This window comes from Meleagris gallopavo, chromosome 19 (genome assembly GCF_905368555.1).
Source record: "Meleagris gallopavo chromosome 19, MGAL_WU_HG_1.1, whole genome shotgun sequence".
Classification (NCBI taxonomy): Eukaryota; Metazoa; Chordata; class Aves; order Galliformes; family Phasianidae; genus Meleagris; species Meleagris gallopavo.
This window is the reverse complement of record NC_139422.1, coordinates 245499-268704: the sequence shown is the minus strand read 5'-3', so window position 1 is coordinate 268704 and position 23206 is coordinate 245499. Positions and strand designations below refer to the sequence as shown.

General features: G+C 60.2%; 4 protein-coding genes across 8 annotated transcripts; 2 read left to right on the top strand and 2 right to left on the bottom strand.

Moving 5' to 3' along the window:
- Nucleotides 1-1512: 1512 nt before the first annotated feature.
- Nucleotides 1513-4260, top strand: CLIC3 (CLIC family member 3). Its single transcript, XM_085239485.1, has 6 exons — nt 1513-1804; nt 1953-2062; nt 2362-2487; nt 2608-2714; nt 2866-3041; nt 3426-4260. The coding sequence occupies exons 1-6, from the start codon at nt 1697-1699 to the stop codon at nt 3585-3587; spliced, it is 789 nt and encodes a 262-aa protein (XP_085095611.1). The 5' UTR covers nt 1513-1696; the 3' UTR covers nt 3588-4260.
- Nucleotides 4261-4479: 219 nt separating this feature from the next.
- On the bottom strand, nt 4480-6447 carry PAXX (PAXX non-homologous end joining factor). Of its 2 annotated transcripts, none has more exons than XM_085239479.1 (6): nt 6312-6447; nt 6175-6249; nt 5892-6079; nt 5458-5523; nt 5008-5101; nt 4480-4909 (listed from the first exon to the last, which is right to left on the bottom strand). In XM_085239479.1, exons 1-6 carry the CDS (start codon nt 6413-6415, stop codon nt 4870-4872), a joined length of 567 nt encoding a protein of 188 aa, XP_085095605.1. In that variant the 5' UTR covers nt 6416-6447; the 3' UTR covers nt 4480-4869. The 2 variants fall into 2 exon arrangements, with proteins under 2 accessions (XP_085095605.1, XP_085095606.1); XM_085239480.1 differs by having other exon boundaries at nt 5892-6076.
- Nucleotides 6390-8050, top strand: TMEM141 (transmembrane protein 141). 2 transcript variants are annotated; one of them, XM_085239487.1, is made up of 5 exons: nt 6390-6523; nt 6600-6666; nt 6758-6841; nt 7061-7192; nt 7802-8050. In XM_085239487.1, the coding sequence occupies exons 1-5, from the start codon at nt 6470-6472 to the stop codon at nt 7879-7881; spliced, it is 417 nt and encodes a 138-aa protein (XP_085095613.1). In that variant the 5' UTR covers nt 6390-6469; the 3' UTR covers nt 7882-8050. The 2 variants fall into 2 exon arrangements, with proteins under 2 accessions (XP_085095613.1, XP_085095612.1); XM_085239486.1 differs by having other exon boundaries at nt 7772-8050.
- A 1444-nt stretch (nt 8051-9494) lies between these two features.
- ENTPD2 (ectonucleoside triphosphate diphosphohydrolase 2) lies at nt 9495-17090 on the bottom strand. 3 transcript variants are annotated; one of them, XM_085239476.1, is made up of 9 exons: nt 16830-17090; nt 13776-13893; nt 13257-13407; nt 12971-13130; nt 12653-12880; nt 11896-12162; nt 11590-11709; nt 11173-11307; nt 9495-10595 (listed from the first exon to the last, which is right to left on the bottom strand). In XM_085239476.1, the coding sequence occupies exons 1-9, from the start codon at nt 16938-16940 to the stop codon at nt 10395-10397; spliced, it is 1491 nt and encodes a 496-aa protein (XP_085095602.1). In that variant the 5' UTR covers nt 16941-17090; the 3' UTR covers nt 9495-10394. The 3 variants fall into 3 exon arrangements, with proteins under 3 accessions (XP_085095602.1, XP_085095603.1, XP_085095604.1); XM_085239477.1 differs by lacking the exon at nt 16830-17090 and adding an exon at nt 14091-14159; XM_085239478.1 differs by lacking the exon at nt 16830-17090 and adding an exon at nt 13974-14116.
- Between the last annotated feature and the right edge of the window lie 6116 nt (nt 17091-23206).

Genomic DNA, 23206 nt, shown 5'->3' with positions numbered 1-23206 from the left:
TTTCTGAGCCTGGAAGCAACCTCGAGGGGGTGAAGGCAGGGGGAGCCCACCTGGGCACTGGTCAGCCTGGCAGTGGTAATCGAGCTGTTGGGCAGGGAAGGACGGCAGCTGGCAGCAGCGCTGTGCCCATCCATGTGCAGCGTCACCCGGGGCTGGAGCAGGCACCCTGAGGGCGGCAGCACCCCTCCTTTCTGCAGAGGGTCCTGCCACCTCCTCACCCACGGGGGGCTCTGCCCGGCACCCCCAGACTGCAGCTTTTCAGCGGCCCACAGCCGTGCCCAAAGCAGGGGTGACTGCTGAGCCTGTACTGCTAACCTGGCCGTCGCTCTGCACCCCAAGGCTCCCAGCCTCCCGAGGCGGCCATGCCCAGCTGCCCACGCTGTGCTGCCTGTGCCCGCCTCCTGCCCGGCGTGCAGTGAGGCAGCTCCGGCAGCCCGGGCTCGCTGCGGTGTGGGCAGTGCTGTGGGGGTATGGGACGGGGCTGCTGCTGCCTCTGCTCAAGGACGGACGCGAGGTGGGAGCGGTGCCTCTTTGCCCTCTGCTGCGCCCGCAGCCCGCCAGTCCAGTGTGCCATTACTAGAGATTGTGATACAATATACAGTATTTTCAATAGGGGAAAAACTGGGGGGGGGGGGGGAGATAAGCTCTATTTTCAGATTTTTCAGACCATATATTTTTTACGGCATACTGGAAACTGGCCGGTCCCTGGGTGGTGCAGGGGGCAAGGGCTGGGGAAGCAGCGAACTGTGAGTTCGTCCTTGCCGACAGGAAAAAGGAGGGACCGTGTCGCCTGCAGGCATCCAGGTGTGACCTGGGAGGGGGGACAGCTCAGCCCCCTCCGGGCACCCAAGGGTGGGCACGGTGCCCTGCCCTGTTGCAGGGCTGTGTACTACTCTTCCCTGCTGTTGCACCTCTGGGGCTACTCGTGCAAGGAGACACTCCCACCCCCCAGCCCAGCACTCCCACCCGGTGCTGTCCCGCTGTCCTTGGGTGCTCAGCAAAGCCGTTGTGCCCAGCAGAGCCTGGAGGTCGCGTGTCCAGCCTGCTCCTGGTGCGGGAGGACCGTGCAGAAAGGTGCCCCACGGCAGCGGGACTGGAGCAGCGCGTTGCCCAGGGCGGGGTGCCCGCTGCCTTAACACTGTTTGCTTTCTTGAGTTCGGCCCCTCTTCCTAGCTCGCCTCACCCCGCACCGCCGCAGGAGCAGCTCCTGTGCCATGCACGGCCCCGAGCGTGGGGCACCCCGGTGGGTGGGGGTGCTCCGGAGGAGCCTGTACATTGCTAGCAAAAAAAAAAAAAAAGGAAAAAAAAGGAAAAAAAAAAAAAGAAATGTGAATATAATGATTGTTTTAAATAAAAAATAACTGGAGCCAGCAAGGCTGGGTAACGAGCAGGTGAGGCCGGACAGGGGTGAAAATGTCAGCGCTACGGGACGGGAAGGGACGGGGTCGGGGTCGGGCAGGGGGTGAGGAGCAGCTCAGTGCCCTGGGCAGGGCGGGGGGTGCAGGGGCACGGCGCTGGGGGCATCGCCCGGAGCCGGTGCGGGGCTGGCGGGGGGGCACGGAGCGCCGCGGGCACAGCAGCCCCCAGGCAGAGCCGCCCTTTGCCGCTCCGCCGCGGTCGTGGGGCCCCGGGACGGGGCGGCCCCTCTGTGCCGTGGGGCCACGCGTGGGTGGGAGCGGGAGCACCCCGGGGAGGAATGTGGGTTGGGAGGGGCCGCAGCTCCGGCACGGGCACTTACGGCACAGTCACCGCTCAGCCACCGCCCAGCATGGACGAGAAGCCCCAGATCCAGCTCTTCGTCAAGGTGAGGATCCGCACGGGGCCGGGGGTCGCGGCTGCCGCTGCCTGCGGGTGCCGGGGTCGCCGGCATTGCCGTCAGCGTCCGACCGCTGCCACGGTCGCCCCGGGGGCTGCATCGGGGCGCGGCGGCTGAGCTCTGCGTTTGCCCGCAGGCGAGCGAGGACGGGGAGAGCGTGGGGCACTGCCCCTTCTGCCAGCGGCTCTTCATGGTGCTGCTGCTCAAAGGAGCGCCCTTCACCCTCACCACCGTGGACACGAAGAGGTGAGCGGTGCTCCGCGACGCGCTGCCGGCCTTGGGGGCGTGGGGTGGGACAGCCCTGCTCCGCGCACCGGCCCGGGGGGTGCAGGGAGGTCTCACCACGTGGGGAAGGGGCTGAGGACACCTGTTGTACCCCCTGGCTGCCCACCGTTGCCCTAAGGGAGGGCGGCGGACGCTTCTTGGGGGGATCTGCCACGGGCACACCCGGGGCAGGAGCAGCCCCCGGGGAACGCCTCATCCTTTTGCCCGGGACAGGTCCCGATGCGCTGCAGCGGGCGTCAGCAGCTTCCTCTCTCCTGCAGGGCACTCGATGTGCTGAAGGACTTTGCGCCCGGCGCTCAGCTGCCCGTTCTGCTCTACAACGGAGACTCCAAGACCGATACGGTCACCATCGAGGACTTCCTGGAGGCCAGGCTGGCCCCCCCCGCGTCAGTGGCTGGCACTGCCCAAAGAAGGGCTAAGGAGGGGTGGAGAAGCTGAGGAAGGGGCGGGGGTGGCAGCTTCCAGTCCTTCTGCCTCTTTCCCCAGCTGTGCCCGTGTCCCCGCAGGTTCCCCAGCCTGGTCCCGCGGTACAAGGAGTCAAGGCTGGCTGGAAACGACATCTTCCACAAGTTCTCCACCTTCATCAAGAACCCAGTGCCTGCTCAGGATGAGGGTGAGGAGCTGGGGGGCAGGCCGTGCCGTGCCGTGCAGGGACAGCGGCAACGCCAGCCTGGGCCAGGCTAGAACGGTGCAGGCGCAGTGCCGGCAGAGCAGGGGCTGGAGGCTCCCTGCTGCCTTGACTGCACACTGCTGCCACCCCACAGCGCTGCAGCGGAACCTGCTGAAGGCTCTGCTGAAGCTGGATGAGTACCTGAGCACACCCCTGGAGCATGAGCTGGCCCGAGAGCCCCACCTCCGCACCTCCCTGCGTCGCTTCCTCGACGGCGACCAGCTCACGTTGGCTGACTGCAACCTGCTGCCCAAGCTCAACATCGTGCAGGTGCGTGGCTGTCCCTGCTATACACCTTCTTTCCTTTCCTTGCCTTGCCTCCTTGGTGCCGCCTGCCCCATGCTCTCACCTTCTCCTGAGTACTCACCTGCCACCTGCCTGCAGCAACTTTCCTTTCCCATGTGCCATCCCCTGGCTCACTGTGCCCCCCAAATGCCTGGCACCCCACAGCTCCGGCCCAGCACAAGCACTTTCCCAGACCCCACTCCCTCTGCATCCTGCACCGAATGCCCCTCCTCCGTTCTGTGCTATGCCAGCAATGTCCTCTGGCCCCTTGCCACCTTCCCTGGCTCCCACCAGTGAGCATCACCAGCTCCCAGCTGCAGCCCCCCCGGCTCACAGCAGCACACAGCAATGGGCTGTTTCTGCTCGCAGATTGTCTGCCAGCATTACCGCCACTTCGGCATCCCCAAGGACCTGCAGGCGGTGTGGCGCTACCTTAACAACGCTGCTGAAACCAAGGAGTTCAAATACACCTGTCCCAGCAGTGAGGAGATCGTGCAGGCCTACCGCTCCGTCGTCCGGTCCCCGCAGTGAGCCGGGCAGACGCCCAGGCGGGCACAGGGCCGGGCACCAGCTCAGCACCTGCCTGGTCCTGCTGCTCCCACCGCCATCCTGCCTGTATGCGCTTGGGAGGGCAGAGCATCAGCACCCAAATTTCCCCAGCTGGCACCCGAGGTGCCTCACACTGAGCCTGCCAACGCTTTCTTGCTTCTCGTGTCACCCTCCCTGCCTGGCCGGGACACCCTTGACCCACCCTGCGGTCCCTCAAGCATTAAGGATGGGTACAGCCATGGGCACTGCTTGTAACAGAACTGGGCAATGCTGAGGAAAGAGTGGGGGCTGGGGAAGAAAAGCTGCCTGGAGGGCAGTGCACTGCAGTGGGAATCCCTGCAGCCTCCCACCACGCGAGCTGCCCTAAGCAGGGCTGTGGCCAGGACAGCAGGCATTGCAGGGTGTCTGAGCAGCAGCAGAGGGTGAGGGGAACAGGCACAGCTGTGGCAAAGCCCTGGGAATGGAGCTGGGGGGGGACACTGCAGCACCCTGCCCTGTCACCACAGCCCTGGCAAGGGGAGCAGAGGGCAACGTCCCACCAGAACTTGCTGCTAGGAAGCTCTGGAGCAGATTTGGGACAGGGATGGGGATGAAATGGGGAAAGTCCAAGCCATGTATCAGAGCACTTGGAAATCAATAAAGGCTTTGCAAGTGAGACAGGAGTGTGTCTGGAGTGATCTGCCGCTGTAGCTGCCCCCTGCGCATGGCTTTGCTCTTTGGGAGGGTGGAGAGGCTCTCACCAGTCACCCACCCGTCCATTGGCACAAAACTGGTGAGAAAGTGCACTCCTTGGAGCCTTTGAGCTTCCAGATTGAGCTGAAATTGGCTGCTGAGCAATAGAAGTGTAGAATGAAATGACACACACACACCGTCATGCTGGCTGGGTACCCAGACCTGCTGGCCAAAACCAGAAACCAGCTTTACTGGCAATAAGTTAAGCACAAACAACCTTTAAAAAATATCTTTTGATGCTCTTTTAAAAACCCCAGCAACTCATAGCAAGTGGGGCAGAGGGGTGGCACCTGTCAGCAGGGAAAAGCTGCATGGCAAAAAGCTACCACTTTGTCACCGCTGCCTCGCCTGTCCCCAGAGCTGTGCCCCAGCACAGCCAAGGAGCCACTGCCCACTGGGTCTACCTGGTGCTGCCTGCCCCACGCAACCCAGCCCTGCACACATTGCACCTGCAGAGCAGCATGGTGCAGGCAGACCTCAGTGGCCACACGTGGATGACAAGGCTGCTGTTGGGAGGATGGAACAGCGCAGGTCATGAGTCTTCAAAGTCCACTCCAGATGGAACAGACTTGCTAGAAAAGGATACAGGGAGTCACACCGAGCTGTGCACCCCGCAGAGCACGGCCCAGCAGATCCCAGGTCCAGCACCGGGCTGTGGAGCAGCACGTACCTTTTGAAGCCAGGGTTAATGAGGGACTCTCCCGGGATCTTTCTCTTTGCCGGCAAAGCGGAGCCAGCAGCCCTGTTCTTTCTGGGGCTGGGGTCTGCCTCAGACGGGGGGGGGGAAGGAGGGACAGGGAAAGCAAGAGGTCAGTGGGGGGCTCTGGCAGCTCTGCAGGCCCTTCTGAGCCCTGAGAGCACCTATGGCAGCCACAGTGGGTGAGGAAGGCCTGAGGGAGCTGCCAGGGCCTTCAGTCTGGGAGAGCATCAGTGCCGGCCCTCCCCTGCAGCTGGGCACACTGCCTGCCCGCTCCTCCCGTGCCAGGGAGGGCACCGACAGCAGTGCGGGCAGCAGCCACGGCAGAGGAGGCTCAGGACTCTGGGGGGCTCCCAGCCCCCGCAGCCTCCTGGGGGATGAGAAAGCAAATGAATGTGCAGCACAGCCCCCAGAATCGCTCACCTGGCAGGATGGGCTGCTGGCTCTGGAGGGTGTTCTTCTCGGGGCTGTAGCTCAGCGTGCCCAGCACTGTGTGACAGGAGCAGTGGTCACAGCTCACGCCAGCGCCTGCCCAGCACTTCCCTGCCCGGCAATTCCCTGCCCTGCACGTCCATACGGCTCCCTCCTCCCGTCCACCTCCACGCAGGGACCTCCCCACCAGGAAGGGCACTTCTGCGCACGGAGGTGCCCTGAGAACACGGCTGTGCTACTGCACGTGGAGCGCGGCTTCACGCGGGGGATCTCCTGCCCGAGGTGCTCCGGATGGCCCCGCCCGTGGGCACACGGCAGCCGCAGCAGGAGAGGTGGATGCTGTAAAGATCCCCCCCTCCCGCGGTGCCCCTCCGACGGCTGCGAGCCGCCCGCCTCTCTCCCCCCGCCCCGTCCAGCGGCCGCACCTTCCAAGCGCTCCTCCAGGTCCCGGACGCGAGCGGCCATGGCGAACAGCAGCGCTTGGAGCTGCGGCCGCGCCTCGGCAGCGGGCAGCCGGGGAAGCAGCAGCGCCTCGTGCCGCTCCCGCAGCCGCAGCGTGACCGCCCCGTCCCGCAGCCCCAGCGAGACGGCCCCGCGGCCCAGCGCTGCCCTGCTGGGATGGAGCGCGGTGAGCCGGGGCCCGCAGCCCGGCGGGGGAAGGACGGACGAACGGAAGTCCCGGGTCCCCCTCACTCGCCGGGCGCCCACCTGAGCTCCGCGACGCCGTCCTCCGGCGAATCCCCGCCGAGCCGCGCGGCCCACATTTCCAGCGCGTCGGTCACACTGCGGAGCAGAGGTTCAGGCCGGGCCCCATCGGCCCCCGCCCCGTCCCGCCCGGCACTCACTAGACGGTGGCGGCCGAGCCGGGGCCGGACGCGGGTCGGCAGTAGCAGAGGTAGCGGTCCGGGCCGTCCCGCAGAACTCCGAACGGCCCCGAGAGCTCCGCCATGGCAGTGCCGGAAGGGGCGGTGCGGGCGGCGCTGCGGGAACGGCCGGCCCCGTGATGGTGCACCTCGGGCTGCGGCGGGTGGAGGACGGCGTGGCTGCCAAACACCCGGTGCGTGCGGGGCGGCGAGGCCGGGGGGAGCGGGGCGGACGGGGCCGGTGTCCCCGCGCTGACGGTGTCCCCGCAGGCGCTGCAGCAGTACGCGGCGTGCCAGGCCCACGCCTTCATGAAGGGCATCGGCACCTTCCTGGCAGGTACGGCCGCGGAGGGACGCGGCGGGCGGGGCTGCCCGGTGCTAACTGCCCCCCGGCCCTGACGGGACCGCCTGGCTCGCTGTTTGGGCAGGCAGCGGCGCTGCGTTTGCCGTGCAGAAGCTGGTGAACAAGAGGCTGCCGTACGCGCTGCAGTGGAACCTGCTGCTGTCTGTGGGTGAGTGCCCCGCGCCGACCCCCCCGGCCTCGCTCCCTGCCCGGTGACGGCGCGGGGCCCCGCGGGGAGCGCAGCCCGGCCTGCGGGAGCGGAGCCGCGTTTGCGGTTGTCGGCCGAGCGCCCTTCTGCTCCCCAGTGCCCGGGGGGGATCGGGCGCTGCTCACGGGCAGCTGCATAGCCTGCGTTAGAGGGAGGACACCCGCGTGCCGGTCTGTCCAGTGGCGGGGTCCTTGGCCAGCTATATGGTGACCAGAGCGGAGACGCAGAAATGCTCGGACTTCTGGATTTATTTGGAGACGGGCACGTCCCCGCAGGAGCACCGCATGGCTGACAGAGTGCCGCAGCCTGCAGGTGGGTTTTGTTTCTCCCACGGCTCTCCCTGGGCTTGGCTTGGTTCTTCCCTGCTGCGGCTCTTGGCCATTCCTGCCTCGTAACTAAGCTGGCTGCTGGCTGCATCCTTGTCCTCATGTCCCATAGTGACACCCTCCAGTTGAGGACCCCCCTTCTGCAGGGCAGCAGCAGCAGATCCCCGGGATTGCAGCAGTTCAGGGCTGTCAGTGCTCCCTGCCCTGCCTGCCCTGACCCGGTGCCCTGCAGTGCTCTGTGCCCATTGCCTGCTAAGCAGCAACCTGGCACAGCCACTGCCTGCTGGCCTGCCCATTTTGTGCATTCACAAGAGCCGAGACTTTTTGTTTGCTGGAGAAGGAATAGGGCTGGGGATGAGCTAGCAAACCGTGCTTGTGCTTGAGCCACTGCTCAGTGGGAAAGGCCGGGCTGGAGCGGACACGCTGGGGCTTCCTGTGGCTGCCTCCTGCTGTCCCCGTTGACATCGTGCTGCTGGAGCTCAGTAAAGCTGAAGAGATATTAAGCACTTTCCTGGGGCTCTGTGCTTCTCTTCTTGCCCCTGCCAAACATGCTGGGATCATCTAGGTCCAAGGAGCTTGTTCTTGCGTGTTGCAGACAACCTGCTTGGCCTGGAGGATGCAGAGAGAGTGCCACCACCCGTGAGGAGGAACAAATATGGGGACGTCGTGGAGTAGCCAGGAGCACAGTGTGCTATGCCCACATCCTGCAGCTGCTGCCCTCAACCCTTCTGTTTGCTTGCTGTGCCCCTGCAGTGTGGGAGACATCTGCAGTGCTGCAGGGGAGCTCAGAGGGGTCCCCAGCAATTCTGTGTGAGCACCCAATAAAAGTCCCGAGCTGAATGCACACACTGTGAAGGAAGTCATGTCTGGCAGTGGGATGGAAGGAGCTGGTGGCAAACGTCACATGGACACATCCCCTCTGCTGTATGTTGAAGCAGAAAAATCTGGTCTCTCTGAGACCACAAGAGTCACAGTCCAAGTTTGCTGGGCTGCAAAACATCTCTAGACGTGGACGTGTCCAGACAGAACGGTGAGGAGGCAGAGCTGCTGCCACACTCTCTGGTCATTGAGCATTGCTGATCACAGTCTCCCTGTGCTCATAACAGCACGACTTGTTTGCTCGCCCAAACGCTGCTGCCCTGAATCTTCAGCCTTGCTGTCTGTCCCAAGGGGGGGAGCAGGGTGTACGTGCCCAGAGCCAGGCTGTGACACCCTGCTGGCCTCGGGCTCTGCCTCTGGATGCTGTACCCACGGGGAAGGGAATGCTCAAACGCCCAGAGAGGCACCCGGGAAGATCTGGAATTTTAAGTCTTTTTTTCTCCCCTAATTGCAACCCTCGAATGAAGCCCGTAGGTTAAGCCGGCAGCTCTGTGTGGATGTGCAGCTCTGAATCGGTTGCAGCTGAATTTCTCAGATGGGAAAACCCAGCCCCGGTGCTGCAGCAAGCCGCTTTCTTCCAGCGGGGCGGCAACAGTTCGTCTTCCGAGGGGAACAGAAGCGCTTCCTTCCGCCGGAGAGCCGGGCGCAGTCACTGAGCAGAGCCGCGGGAGGGAGCGCCTGCGCTGGGAAAGGAGGAGGCGGGAGGAAACGTTGGAGCATCGTGAGTGAGAATCCCGTTTGCTCCTCCGGGGAGGTGGGAAGCAGCTGTCAGAACAGCTGAAATGAGAAAAGGGCTCATTAAGCAGAGCACGGTGCTACAGGAACGCGATGAGAGCAGGGCAGGATGTCAGTCGGTGAGGAGAAATGGTGCAGTGAGAACAGGGAGGGCTCCTGAGGAACGTGGCCGGGCAGCAGGCTGTGAGCAGGTGGGGTTGAGGAGCTGGGATGGCCTCTGTGCAGTTGTCCAGGTGGCTCTGTGGGCCTGGCAGCTCAGAGCAGCCTGCCCTGACAAACTGAATTTCTGCTGGCTGCTGTTCTGCCCTGTGTGGCCATCAGAGCCTTTCCTGTGTGCCCTGGAGCTCAGGGACTGCGCAGAGCGGAGCTGCCTGTGTGCACCTTTGGGATGGCCGTGTTTGGGAAGCCTGAACTTCTCAGCTAGGCTGCCTGAAACTTCCATTTCCAGGTGAGTGTGATCCTGGACTATAAGCCCAGCCTGGGCTCTCTTTGGGGATTCTGCAGGCTACAAAGCTACGGCTGTGTCTGAGCACTGGGCAGGCTTGAAGAGAGTGAGTCCTTCAGGTAAAGCTGGGCATGCAGCTGTGTCCCAGTGGAGCCCACCTGTGCCCCCACGCCTGCAGCACAGCCAGCCCTTGTCAGCCCACTGCTGTCATACCAACAAAGCCACAGGAGTGGTTACAAAGGTTTATTTCTGATTATAAAAAAAGAACGAACAAAACAAAAGAAAACAAAGCCCACAAGCCTTCCTGCATGTTCCCATGTCCCTTTTTTTTTTCTTCACTCATTCAGAAATAAAGGCACATCCTCCCAGATGTCTGCCTTGGGGTGATGCAGGGCTTGAACCCTCAAGCTGCACAAAGCCTGCAGCAAGTTTGTGCCCCTGCTGCAGCAGCTGGGAGCCCAAGGCAGCACTTGTGGCAGAGCTGAGACTGGCATAGGGACTGCAGGAATGAGGAAGGCACTGCATCTGATTGCTGGGGGGCACAAGAAGCTGCCTGCTCTGCTTGTTGCTAAGCCTCTACCTGATGGCCCTGAGCAGAGACAGGTGGAAGTCCAGGCCAGGATTTGTTCAGTGGGGTTTGTGCATCCACCAGAAAGACAGTTAAGTTCTGGGTGACGCCCAGAGCTCCCCGGAATGGCTGGGGACTCCCAGCCCATGTTCTCCAGGGACAGGTAGTGAGTTGGCTATTAGGACTAGAGTAATACTCCCCACCCTCCCCATGTATGTGGGAATACAGTTGTGTGGGCTCACTGGCCCAGACCAGCCCGAGTCAAGAGGCAGACAGATACCCCAGATATGAATGTCCAGACCTCAAGACTGCTCCAGCATCTGTCCCTGAGTAGCACTGGGAATCCCTTAAGACATTCTCCTCCTCTTTTATCCCCCTCTTTCTGCAGCTTGAAAGCAAAGGGAGGGCAAAAAGGGGCAGCTTTCCTTCTGGGGCATACAGCATCAGGTGTCAGGGAGAGTGTCTCCGAGCACTTGCTGAATCCCAAGTACTCAGACCACAGAGACTCCAGCAGGAAGGATGGTGTTGGGTGCTGCAGAGAAGGCCTGTCCTGTCCCATGGTTAGATTGTGCTGGACTTGCTGTGCCGGAGCAGGTAGACAGCAGTCAGCAGAGCTGTCAGGGTGGTGATCACAAAGAGCAGGATGAGGATGACCCAGTAGTTGTACAGCATGCTTCTGTGGGAAGCAGGCTCCTCTGCCGGGATCATGTTGGTGAGGTTCAGCATGTAGCCAAGGGCCCAACCGATGGAGGTTTCTCCTGCCTGTGGAAACAGCACAGCACGGTCACCGCTCTGGTCAGCCCAGCTCTGCGAGTCTCGGGGGACTTTCCATTGTCAGCCTAATGGAGGGCAGCTCACAGCAGCCTGAGTCCTTGCTCACCTGTGGGTCTGGCCAGCCTGGGCACAAAGAGTGCCCAGGTGGGTCAGTGTCCATGTGCTTAAGTGGTCTCATCTGATGGGAGGAGGATCTTATCTGCTTGGGACAGTCCTGGCCTTGCTCCCCACCCCACACCCTATGTATGTGGTTGGACTTGGCGAAGTTGGGATCCTGCCCTGAGCTCACTTCCCAACAAGCCTGGGTTGTTAGAGATCTCCGCTGTTTGGAGGGCCAAAGAGGAACTGGTGGACCTTGAAATTCCTGACTCCTAACCACCCTATGGTTAACTCAGTTCATTTGTTCCCAAAATATATGCCCCAAAACTGGGAGTCCCACCCTGCTCCTGTTCCCGAGGACCTTCCCTCACACATGGCTCAGCTCTTGCTGTGGGTTCATCTCTTACTTTTTGTCCCAGTGTTGAATGAATACCATGGGATAGCTATGTGCCCTGGTGTTACCCACCTTTTTCTGGAAGGCAATACTGGGGAAGGAGCGGTTGTTGAAGTTGTAGCCCTTTGTGATGAGCAGATAAACAAACATGCTGGTAGCACAGTAGTCAGGCAGCCTCTTCTCCAGCCTGGGAGCTTTCTGGTACAGCTGAATAGGACCATGGAGGGACAGAGAAAAGAGATCAAGCCAGTAGGATCCAGGAAGTTTCTGTAGTCAGAAGCTGGGTGATTGCAGCTGGCTGGCCAAGGTTCTGCTCATACCCTCTTGAGCCTCTTTTGGTCCCATGTGGGAACCATCACCAACCCTCTCCATCCTGCATGGGATGGGAGGGTGCAAGGACACCCAGGCCCCTCTGAGGGCTGCTCTCAGAGCCTGGGGGATGCGCCATGCAAAGCAGCCCTCTCCTCCCCCATGTGCCTGGGAGCCCACCTCATTCCAGCTGGTGGCACAGATGGTCTCAGCAGCGTCCTTCAGGTCACTGGGCAAGTGCACAGGTCTCTCCATCACTGTCTGGATGAAGTCCACCGTGTAGAAGAAGGCAGAGAAGGCCTAATGGAGGAATGGAAGCAGCTGTAGAACAAGCTGGGAGCAAACCTGCACCACAGAGAGCTGCTGTAACCAGCGTGGTGGGCACAAGCAACCATCCTTGCAGAGCTGCAGTCCGGCTTTGCTGCCGTGTGACACCTGGGCCCTCCACACGGCCAGCCCACCACCCTGCGCTGTGCTGGGACTTACAATGAAGTTTCCTGAAACCTCAGGCTGGAAAACGCCATCGAAGGAGCAGCGGGAGAAGGAGCAGTTGGTGAAGTCAAAGAGCTTGCTGACGTGCACAGCACAGAGGTTCCCATTCCCGGTGCCAGACACGACGACGGTGGTGCTGAGGGGAAGGCCGGGCCGCTCTTTCTCCGTGCAGGGGCTGTCATAAATGCTGCTCAGTGACAGACTCTTGTGGTAGCCCGTGGGCCAGCAAGGATTGGCGACAGTTTCTTGGTAGTTCTCAGCCTGCCGGAGGAGCAACACACGTCATCCCAGCTCCCCTGTGCCGCAGCCCCAGTGCTGCATTGCCTCCGGTTCCTGCTGGGGAGGTTCTGATGAGCCTGGGCAGCGGGACTCAGAGGAGCACAGAAGCCAGCAGTTGCCACCAGTGTCTGGAGATGATTGACACAGACTTAAGGAGAGAGGAGGAAGCCCTGGAACTGTGGGAGAGGCTTAAGGGGCAAAAGCCAGTATTGGCTTTTGAGTTGAGCTGCATTGAGTTGGCTGGGAAATGTGTGCAGCTGGCCCGTCCTAGTGAACAGGGCTAAGAGATGCTTGCAGGGGAAGTGGGATGCCTGGCAACCCTTGGGTTTCTGCAAATCATCCCTCCCCAGCCCCCACTGCTGAACCCAGGGTCAGCCACGAGTCCAAAGCAAGGTGCTTGAAAGGAGCCAGGTCTGGTGCCTGCCACTCTGTATGAATGCTGGGGTGGTGACAGGCGAGCACATGCCAGTACCTTGAGGACCTTTGAGAGCAGCCTCTTGAGGACCTGGTCCCTTCCATAGCAGAGGAAGCTGTGGGTGTACACCTTGTATGGCTGGCCATACAGCTTCAGCATCACCTCATTTCTGGGATCTTCAATGGCATCACTGGTTTCAAAGGTGATCTGTGTGGAAGCGCCTCCGAAGTCCATGGCCCCCAGGGTCCTCTTCTTGGATTGGATCCATTCCCCAAGCCAACCACGCTAGGCAAGGAGACAGCGGTGGGTGTGGGACGTGATGAGCTGCAGGACAGCCTGACTGCCCTGCTGGCCCCACTGTGTGCCCCTGCCCACCTTGATGAAGTTCTCCAGGAGGTAGTTTGCTGTGACCCAGCCAAACACCCCCTCCTCTTCCCCTGACAGGATCTTTGCTCCCCGGAAATCAAAGGGGTACGACTTCAGTGTGGCCATCACTTCACTGAGGACGGCGTCTGAGGACTTTGGGTCTGCAATTCTGCAGGAGAGACAGAGACACAGCAGTGCAAGGGACAGAGAGAGAGCTGCAGGCAGGTGGGGAAGGGCCACATCCCTTCAGGGGCGTCCCCAGACCCCCTGGCAGCACAGCAGGGTTAACACTCACCTGAGCAGGCGCATGCCAGCCGTGGCACCCAGGTAGAGCGGAGTGCCTGCATGCTTCTCCTTGGGCACGTCTCTCATAGCCTGGCTCAGGCAGTGTTCTAAGCTTTTCCCAGCAGCCGGAGGTTTGGAGCTGTAGCTGGAGATGCCAGGACCTGCGGAGAGGGAAACTGCATCGCCCTGCAGCCATGGTGATGGGCGGAGGATGCTCGGGGAGTGGCTTTGCCTCCCCCCTTCCCGGATGCTCAGAAAGGATGAGGGTTGCTGTGGATGGACACAACGACAGCGAAATGGGGCTCAGCTACACTTCCCTGCCCACAGCTCACTCTCTGCTGGGCAGTCAACCACCCTGGGTTTGGAGAGAAACCGTTGGCGTGTTCCGAGCACATCTTCCCTGGGAACGGGGGTGGTTTAGGGAGCAGAGCAGGACCCCTGCTAGGACCTCCTTGCTCCTGCTGGGAGCACGGGGAGGCAGCGGGGCCGGCGAGGGACGTGCCACCGCCGCTGCCGAGACAGCCCTTACCCTCCACATCGCACATGCTGTGCTCGCTGACCACCCCAGTGTCGTTCTCCTTGTCCGCGGGCCACTTGTAGATGAACACGGCCGTGTGGGAGGACCCGGCGTCCAGCACGATGCCGTACTGCAGGCGGAGAGGTGGGGGTCAGCCGGGCGCTTCCCGCAGGCGAGCAGCGCTGCGCCCAGCACGGCCCCGCCACGCACACCGCGCTCCCTCCCGGCCCGGGGCACCGCGGGCAGCGGAACAGGCGCTGCTCAGGGCGGGGGGACGCGGAGAAGCGCTCCGCTGGCCGAGTGCTTCCCCGCCGGGCGGGAGGACACCTGGGAGCTGCTCCGGGACCCCACGCTCCAAAGAAGGGCAGTCCGCCACCTCATCCCTGCCTGCCCTTGTAAGGCTCGGCCATTCTCCGGCTATAAATAACCCCTCTCCTCCTGCCAAGCACGGTTACACGGCTCCAGGAGGAGCCACCCCGTCCCACCCAGCCACAGCCCCCAAACCCCTCTGAGGGCGTGGGATCGCTAGGGTTCCTGCACTGGCTGGGGCTGTGCTGCTGCCCCAGCTGAGCATTTCCCCAGGGTGAGACCACCTCCATCCTAAACCTGGAGATGGAGAAGGGCTTTACCTGCATGCCATGAAGCCCTCCACCACCCATGTGGCCCCCAGACAGGCTGCTTCTGTCCCGGCCCTGCCTGCGGGCTGCTGGTGGGGACAGGGCCCTGCAGGTGAGGGTCCCCAGGAGGGTATGTGCATGTGTACACATAGATGTGTGGGCACGTTTACTGTAGATATAGATGTAGGGGTGAGAAAATGCATGCAAGCGTGCAGGCTTGTGTCTGTGCATGCAGGTGCCTGTGTGGATATGTGCACGTGCATTTAAGTGCCTGTGAATATGTGCTTGCATGTATGTATGTGCATAGGCATGTGTGTGCCCCATGGTGAGCATGTGCATGTCTGGGACAGCTGCTCTGCCTGCTGGGGCCTGCAGAGAGCAGGGCACACTCTGCAAGATGCTGTGGCCCAACTGCCATGCAAGGCAAACCGGACCAAGCAGCCCACACCAAGAGCAAGACCTGAGCTCTGTGAGGGTGAGGGAGACAGAGGCTGCATCTCACCCACACCCTCCTCTTAACCACATTTCATCCTTTCGCTTCCTCTGTGCTCACCCTGAGCAGGAGCTGGAGAGAGGTATGTCTATCTGGTGACATGCACTGAACCCCCATTTCTGTGCTCAGCTGCAGCCTGGAGCTGCTGCATGGGGTTGCATCTGTGTGGTTTGCAGAACCCACTGCTCCCAATGGGGCTGTCCCTGTGCCCTCTGCTCCAAAAGCTTCTGAGGGCAGACCCTCTCCTCTCAGACTGGGCAGAGCCCTCTAGACCTGGGATACACATGTACCAACAGCTTCTGCATGGCACTTGGGGACAAGTCCTGCCATGGTGCCAGCTCCTGTGCCCTGCCCTGGCCACAAGCACCCTGGCATGGCTTTGCAGACATGTCCACAGACCTGGCCCCAGGGCGTGGGACAGTCCCACAACGCCAGCATCTGGTGGCACCGTGACAGCTGAGCTGTGTACCCACGGGATCCGCTGATCCCACAGAAGGAAAGAAAACAGCTTGGAGCTGTGAGGCTGCGATGCTGTAAGTTCAGCTGTGTACCCAGAAGGGAAGGAGAAGAGCACACTCCCAAGATCAGTCCCTCTGGCAGCAGAATAAATAATCTGGGGTATTTTTAGGGCTATATTCCAAGCAAAGGAGCTGGAAGGAGAAGTGGAGCTATGGGTTAACCTTAGCTCGCCAGTGAGCCGAGCTACCATCCACCAGTTGCTGCTAATGAGACAACCAAGCCACCAAGTACGGCGGCAGGATGGGCCTGCAGCCCGCACTCACAGCCACGACAGAGCAGGGCCATGGCACAACTCCTGCCACTGCCCAAAGCCTGATCCCAGCGCTGATCCCGAGGCCAGCAGGCACTCACATCCCACCTCCCCCAAGGGCACCTTCGTCTCACAGCAGTGTGACACAGCCTGGGGAGCTGCTGGCTGGCTGTGGGGCTGGCACCCCCTGATTCACTGCCTCAGCCTCCTCCTGCCCCAAGTGGGGCTGGGGACACAGCTGCTGGCTTCCAGGGTGGCTGTGGGGCAGTGTTGCGGTGACAATGGCCCCACTGTGGTCACTGTGCTGGATCACGTCTATGCTTGCTCCATCCAGAAACAGGGCAAAGCCCGGGTCCCTGGGCTCAACCTCGGGAACCTGTGTGCAGCCCCAACCTGCAGGGAGTGGAAAGGGATCCCCTGAGCACAGCTGGCTTTGAGCTTCCACTGCAGGAGAACAGGCTTTGCACAGCAACCAAAGCGCTGCAAACACAGGTGGGACTCAGCAGGGGTCCATCTGTTTCCCCTCTGTCCCAAGGGGCGAAATCCATCTGGAAAACAGCTATAAACCCAGTCCTAAATGCCACAGCACACAGCAGAGCAATGTGTCACAGGGAAAGAGTTAATTATTAAAGTCTACTGACAACTGGGGACTATCACCCCAGCTAAACCAGCTCATTTTCTCAACCTAATCTTTACTGCATCGGTCAAACCCAGAGAGAAGACACACAGCTGGCATCCAGGCTGGCTCAGAAAGCTCGGGGTGAGAAAGAGGTTTGGGTGAACCACTTTCCAGGACAGGAGCCTGCTCCTCCTGCACTAGCTGTCTGTCCCTGGAGGACACGGGATTTTTTTTAAAACAAAAGATCCGGGCAGCAAAAGAGTGAATTGGAGCACTTCCGCAGCAAGGAGTTGGTTGGAACTTCCTTCAGTGCCTGAATTTACAATGAAAAAAAAAGAAAAAAGAGCAGCTCGTTCTCACAGACAAGAGCGCTCCTCGCCCCGCAGTGCAGCTGGAGGCGCCCGGCGCGCCGCCCCCCCGCCCCGACCCCGCGGCAGCAGCAGCGGCAGCGGCTCGAGGACCGCAGCGGGAGCGGCGCATCGCGGAGCCGCCCCCCCTCGCAGGGGCCGCCCGGCTCTCGGGGCACTCCCGGGACCCCCGCCCCGCAGCGCGGTCCCCCCCGGCTCACCTTGAAGCTCGGCGGGCCGCGCGTGTCCCCGGAGCCGAGGCAGAGCAGGAGGATGCCCAGGAGGCAGCCGAGAGCGAGCAGCAGCAGCACGGCGGCGGCCCGGCGGGCCATGGCGGGGCCGGGCGGGCGCTGCCGCTGCCGCTGCTCGGTGGGGGCAGGTGAGCGGCTCTGCGGCGGCCGCCGCTCCTCCTCCTCCTCCTCCTCGCCCGCCTCTCCCGGCTGAGTCACCGCCGCCCCGGCCCACCCGGGCGGGACACCGGGCTCTGCCGTGCCGCTCGGCCCCGCGCCGACCCCCGCCCCGGGCTCTCGGCCCCCCGCAGCCCTACGCCCCCTCACGGGACTCAGCTCCATCTCCCCCCGCCCCGGGCGTTGTCCCTGTCCCAGGGCGCAGCCCCCGCCTGGCCCCCGGGCATCACGCTCCCGTGGGTTCAGCCCCCCGCGCCCCCATCCCCAGTTGGGCTCTGGGAAAAGGGGGACCCTCTCGTCCCCAACACCCCGAGGGTTTCAGTGCGTGCAATTCCATAGCTATGGAATGCTATGGAAAGCTCTGAAGAGTCTCGCCTACCAAGATTAAGTGTTACCAACGTGTTTCTGCTTTTAATCATTGCAAGTTTATGACAGCCCTAAGGAGCTCAGATATATATTGGGATTGTTTTTAATATGGTCACAAGTGAATAATGTAACGCGTTTCCAAATGGAGCAGCAAGCCAAGCAAGGCTGGGGCCCTGCCTGAGAAGGACATTTTGAGCTTGCTTACAAGGAGGGATCAAACAGTGAGCAAAATAATAAACAAGGAGATATCACCAAGGAGAGGAGTGAAAGCAGCTTCCAGCCCCAGCTGGGCTTTGTGCAGGAGGGCTCCTTCAGCTCCCTGCAGGCTTCCTCGCAGTGCTTGTTTCTGAAGCAAGATGCTCATTGCACATCGTGGCAGCTCCACTGCTGGAAGGGAATCCACCGGGGCAGCCCCAGCGCTGTACCCCCGAGCACCACTCCTTCCTGAGCTTCTCTCTGCAGGAGAACCAGCAGAGCACCCGGCTCCTGCTCACAGCCTGTGGGGCTCTATGGCGCTGGTGAGCCGCTGCGTGATGGGGAAGGAGGAAGTGCTCCCACCGCCATGTGCCACTGCTGAGGGGGAAACCATCCCTATGCAGGAGAGGCAGTGGGAGGGAGGCTCACCAGACCCACACGGGCTTTGTTTTGGGGGGTTGAAACTAGATGATCATTGTGCTCCTTTTCAACCCAGGCCGTTCTATGATTTGTTTCGGCCTTTTGGCTGCAGAGCAGGAACCCCAGCACCCCTCTGTTCTGCTTGGGGCTGCAGCAGTGCCTGGAGCAGGGCTGGGGAAGGGAAAGCTGCTACAGGGACACAGTGAGGGCAGTGTGCCTAGGAACTGGGCTTGTTTAGCTTGGAGAAGAGAAGGCTGCAGGGATACCTCATTGTGGCCTTCCAGTACTTGAAGGGAGAGGATAAACAGCTGTTTGTGAGGGTGGATGGTGATAGGACAAGGGGAATGGTTTTAAAGTGAGCCAGGGGAGGTTTGGGTTGGATATGAGGAGGAAGTTTTTCATGCAGAGGGTGGTGAGGCAGTGGAACAGGTTGCCCAAGGAGGCTGTGGATGCCCCATCCCTGCAGGCATTCAGGGCCAGGCTGGATGTGGCTCTGGGCAGCCTGGGCTGCTGGTTGGCGACCTGCACACAGCAGGGGGTTGGAACTGGATGAGCACTGTGGGCCTTTTTGACCCAGGCCATTCTAGGATTCTACGAGTCTGTGATTCTCCACCATTACCTCATCTGTCTGTGCAGATGAGGATAACTCCTCACTTTCAGTATTTAGCTGCTGGAAAACCTATGCCAATGAACTTCAAGACATTCATGTACAGATTTATGTAGGAAAAAAAGAATTATGTGTTCCCCTTTCCTTTAAGTCTACTGCTGCTAATACCAGAAGCGCTGGGTGCAAGGATTAGCAGAGTGCAGTTACCTCCACCTTCCTGCCCCACTGATGGCATTGTAGGCTCCACTCAGTTTTCCGTCTCAACTGTCTGGACTGCTCCTGCTGCTTCCCACTGCTCTCCTCACCCCATAGCACTCCTGAGGTGCACTCCTGCAGCTGCCATAGGCACAGCACGCTGGGGATGAACACAGAGGCAGAAGGATCTCCTCTGGATCACTCGTAACTCTTCCCCCGATGGCTGCCAAACTTGGCATTTCTCTTCCTGGCTGAATCAGCAGTGAGGAGAGGTCTTCAGAGGCTGTTTGAAGAGGAACTAAGCTTTCTTCTGACCAGTGTTGAATGAGGAATGTCTGGAATAGCTCAAACTGAGCTCTGAGGGAGCCCATGGCCAGCCCTGGCCATTAGCTGCTGTGATTCCCAGTGTGCCTCGCACTGGCACTGCTTTCCAGGGAGCTGCAGAGTGAGGAATCTCTGGAGCACTTCAATACAGCCGTGCACCCACCACCCTTCCACTGCAGTGCTGCTCACATCACAGCCCTCAGGGCCTCAGCAGAGCCTCAAGCCAAAGCTGACATCTCGGGAGACCCATCTTCCAGCACAGGCAGGGAAGCATCAAGCACTGGGACATTCCCCTGGGCTGGACGCAGTCCCAGCCATGCAAGGGGAATTACAGACACACAAACTCACATCGAACCAGAGAAATATCCAGTGATGCTGCAAGCAGTGCAGTGACACTGCTACACCCGGAGCCAGGCCCGCTGCCAGGTGAATAGCAGCTCCCATCCTGACCATCCCTGGGGCTGTGGGTCAGAGTGGGGCAGCTGTGCCTCTACCCACGCTGTGCAGGCAGCACCAGCCCCACAGGGACATTCCAGCTATGGCCCCAGGAGGACACAGTGCTTGCAGTGAATTGGTGATATCAGATGGGCAATCCGTATTGAGGAGTACATAATAAGTTCCAGGCATGAATGAAATCAGAGGAAAAAAGGAAAGAAAGGGAGAAGAGGATAGAGCAGGGGATTTCCTAATGCCATGGGAAGAAGAGAGTTCAGCCTTGTTTGTCTGAGGAAACCAAGGACATGTGGGTTCTGGACACCAGCAGTGCAAGGAACACTCTAGTGGCACAGATGTCACCTCTGCAGGGACCCAGATTTTGAAGCAAAAGATCTGCCTGAGTAAGCAGGTTCAATGAGTATACAGCTCAGCAGGGAGCCAGCCTGGTGCAGCCTGACCACCCCGCTGCCTTGTCACCCTGCCATCTTGTCACCTTGCCCCTTTATCATCCTACTGCCTCGTCACTCTGATGCCCTGTCGTCTTCCTGCCTTGCCACGCTACCCCCTCGCCACCCTGCCACCCTGCTGCTATTGTAGCCTTGAGTATCATCAGCCAGAGGCAGGGCCAGGGCTGTGCTGCCCTACAATAACACTGCCATGAGTTAATGCAAATCCTGCATGCTTACAGCCCACTTTCACTACATGGGCCAGGCAGAGAATGAGCAGAATATGACACTAAATGGCAGCTTTGCTTCCCAGAGAGCCCTGAGGAATAGATGGATGGATGCAATAAGCACAGGCAGGGCAGAGCCAGAGCTCCAGCTGTGCCTTTACTAGCCGCATGTCTGGGTAAACACTGGGTGGTGGTCCCACATAAATCTGAGTTAGGAGAGTTAGGAGTTGGCACCAAGCACGTGCAGCACATCTGTAGGCTCTTGGGCTGAGCGTCTGTATCACCAGCAGCTGACATGGGCATTGACTTCAGCTCTTTGCCAAGCTCAGGGAAACCACAGGAGGCACAGCTCCTGCCTGGGAGGTGAGGCTCCAGGAAAAGCAGTCCTGGTGTTGTGCCCCTGTTCCAGCTGTGCTACAATGCCCGTCCCCACCCTGAGGAACTCAAAGCCAAAACAGTTGCTGAGGACAAAGCAACAGGTGAGGAACAAAGACGAGGAAAGGAAGGGCGCCTTGCTCACCCCAAACCTCAGGACAGCTCATTTCCCAGGCAAAGGAAAGAGGTTTATCTAATCCACCTGTCCCAACAAAAGCAGGTGACATGGGGCCACCTGGGCACGAACTGCCTGGGCTGAACGGGTGACAAGTGGAGGAACTGGAAGGAACAAAAGGACTTACTGGTGGGAAGAATGGAGTGTGTGGGATGGGGGCTGCCGGCTGCCCAGGGCGGGCTTCTCCACATCTTCGCTGGATGGGAAAGAGAAGACATCTGGGGGCTCTGGTGGGCGGCTTTGCAGCTCCACATGTGTTTGGGAAATAACAGGAAGGATGGGATGAGCTTGGAGTCACTGCAATGGGATGAGTTCCAAAGGGAGGGATTAGTGATGGGATTTTCTGCTCCCATCTGTGAGTGCAGGGAGATGTATCTTGGAGCGCCCAGTGATTGTGAGATAAGGACGAGTGGGATAAGACGAACCACCAGCACAGCTCAGCAGGGCTCACACAGCCCCATGACATGCTCAAGAGCTGCTACAGCAAAATGCTGACCTGCTGAGAGCCCGGGGATCCTCCTCGAGAACCCGTGGGCACTCTGAATTCTGCATGAGCCCGACGACTCAGGCATCTGGGCTGCCCAAACTGCTGAACCTCTCCTCAATGCATGCACTGGGCTCCGGCATCGAGCCACCAGCACACAAATGTGAAGCTGCTTTGTCTGGGGTTCCATCTGTGGGCAATGAGGCTGCAGATTCATGTTCCCTTGGGATAGGAAGAAATGAAGAGGTGCAATGGAACAAAGCGTAAATGAGGACAGCTCCTGCTGAGCCAATTTCTGCAGCACCCCCGGGTGGGAGCTCAACCCGATGGCCCTGAGCCTGAGCTCTGAGCCCAAAGCTTTTCCTCTCACCAGTAATGTACCCGCGTATCCAAGGCTATAATCTGCTCCTGGCAAGGTTTGCTTGCCTGGAAGCGAAGACCAAACCCGAGCACAAGTCTCCATTCTTGCCTTCTTTTCTAAAACCTTTTCCCTCTCTCATTTCCCAGGGCAGCGCTGGCCCAGAGGCTCACGGAGGGGTCCCTGGCTGTGGGAGCAGCATTCCCAGTGCCCAAAGAGCCAGGAAATAGGGCCGCCTCTGCAAGGTGGCACTGTCAGCTGCCCCTGGGCCACCTGGATGGGGCTGCTCTGCTGGGATGCCAAAATCACAGAATCACAGCATGGTTGGGTTGGAGGGACCTCGTAGCCCCCAGCCCCACCCCTGCTGTGGGCTGGCTGCCCCCCAGCTCAGGCTGCCCAGGGCCCATCCATGGCCTGGGGCACCTCCAGGGATGGGCGCTCACAGTTCCTAAGCCTCATGATTCAGGTGCTTTTTATTTCTGATTATTTGTTTGTAGGGTTTTATTTTGTAAGTCCCAAACAGCCTTTCAGGAATGAAGGCATATTCGTACAGAATAAGGATAAAGAGGAAAAAAAACTATGCAAGATAGAGATATAATTACAGAAAAATGGAGCAGAGAATGCCCCTGCTTCCCCGGAGCAGCCCCCCACCCCGTGCCCTCTCCTTGCCACGTCCTGCCCGTCCCACAGGGAAAGCACTGGCCTCGTCACTCAGTGTAAGTGTGCTGGCATTGTTGTTTCTCACCCTAGCAACAGAGTTTCCTTTCGATAGATGGTTTTTGTCTGTCTGTAGAGGCACACGGCCCCAGGGGAGTGCCTGCAGCCAGCAGGCATGTTTCCAGTCCTTCCCACACCCCAGAACACAAGGAGAAAACCCCCTGAGAGCCGCTTCCTTTGCTGGAGCTGTCGCCCTAGGGCATGTCCCAGTGATGGGGAAAGGAGCTCTTTGTGCAAACTGTATTTTCCCACCCTCTTCCCACCGAGCCGGTCCGTGGCCATCCGGATCCCTGCATGCACTCATCCTGCCTTGAGGTGTCATCACTCCTGGCAGCAGAACCCATGTGCTCAGCAGAGCAGTGTTGGTGTGATGGTGCAGGCAAAGCAGATGAAGACACTCACAGGACAGACTGCAGGGAGAGCACAGTGAGCTTCCTGAGGCACAAGGATGGGAGAGTGAAGCCCCCAGGCTTAGGACTGGCCATGTGAGTCCCTCTTTCCCCATCTCAGCACTCCGAGCTTGGTGGCTGCCATGGGCTGTATCACAGCCAGCTTTGTGCCCAAAACCTGCAGGATTCCAGTTCCACACTTGCAGGCATCTGGGCACTGGGTGGGAGATCGCTCCAGCTACTGCTTTGGGCAAAGAATGCTGGAAATGCACTCTCCTTAAGCCACTGCCTTGACATCCACCTCCATGCAGCCTTCTGGGCCGCATCTGGGCTCAGCTCCTCCAGTAAACCCAGGGATGTGCGGGGTAATAGCAGCTTTGTGCAGCTGCTGCAAAACTGCCTATCGCCGAGGTCAGGTTATTGACCTGACCCATACCCAGGCCAGGGACAAATCAGCTCTAATCAGCTGATTAAAGCC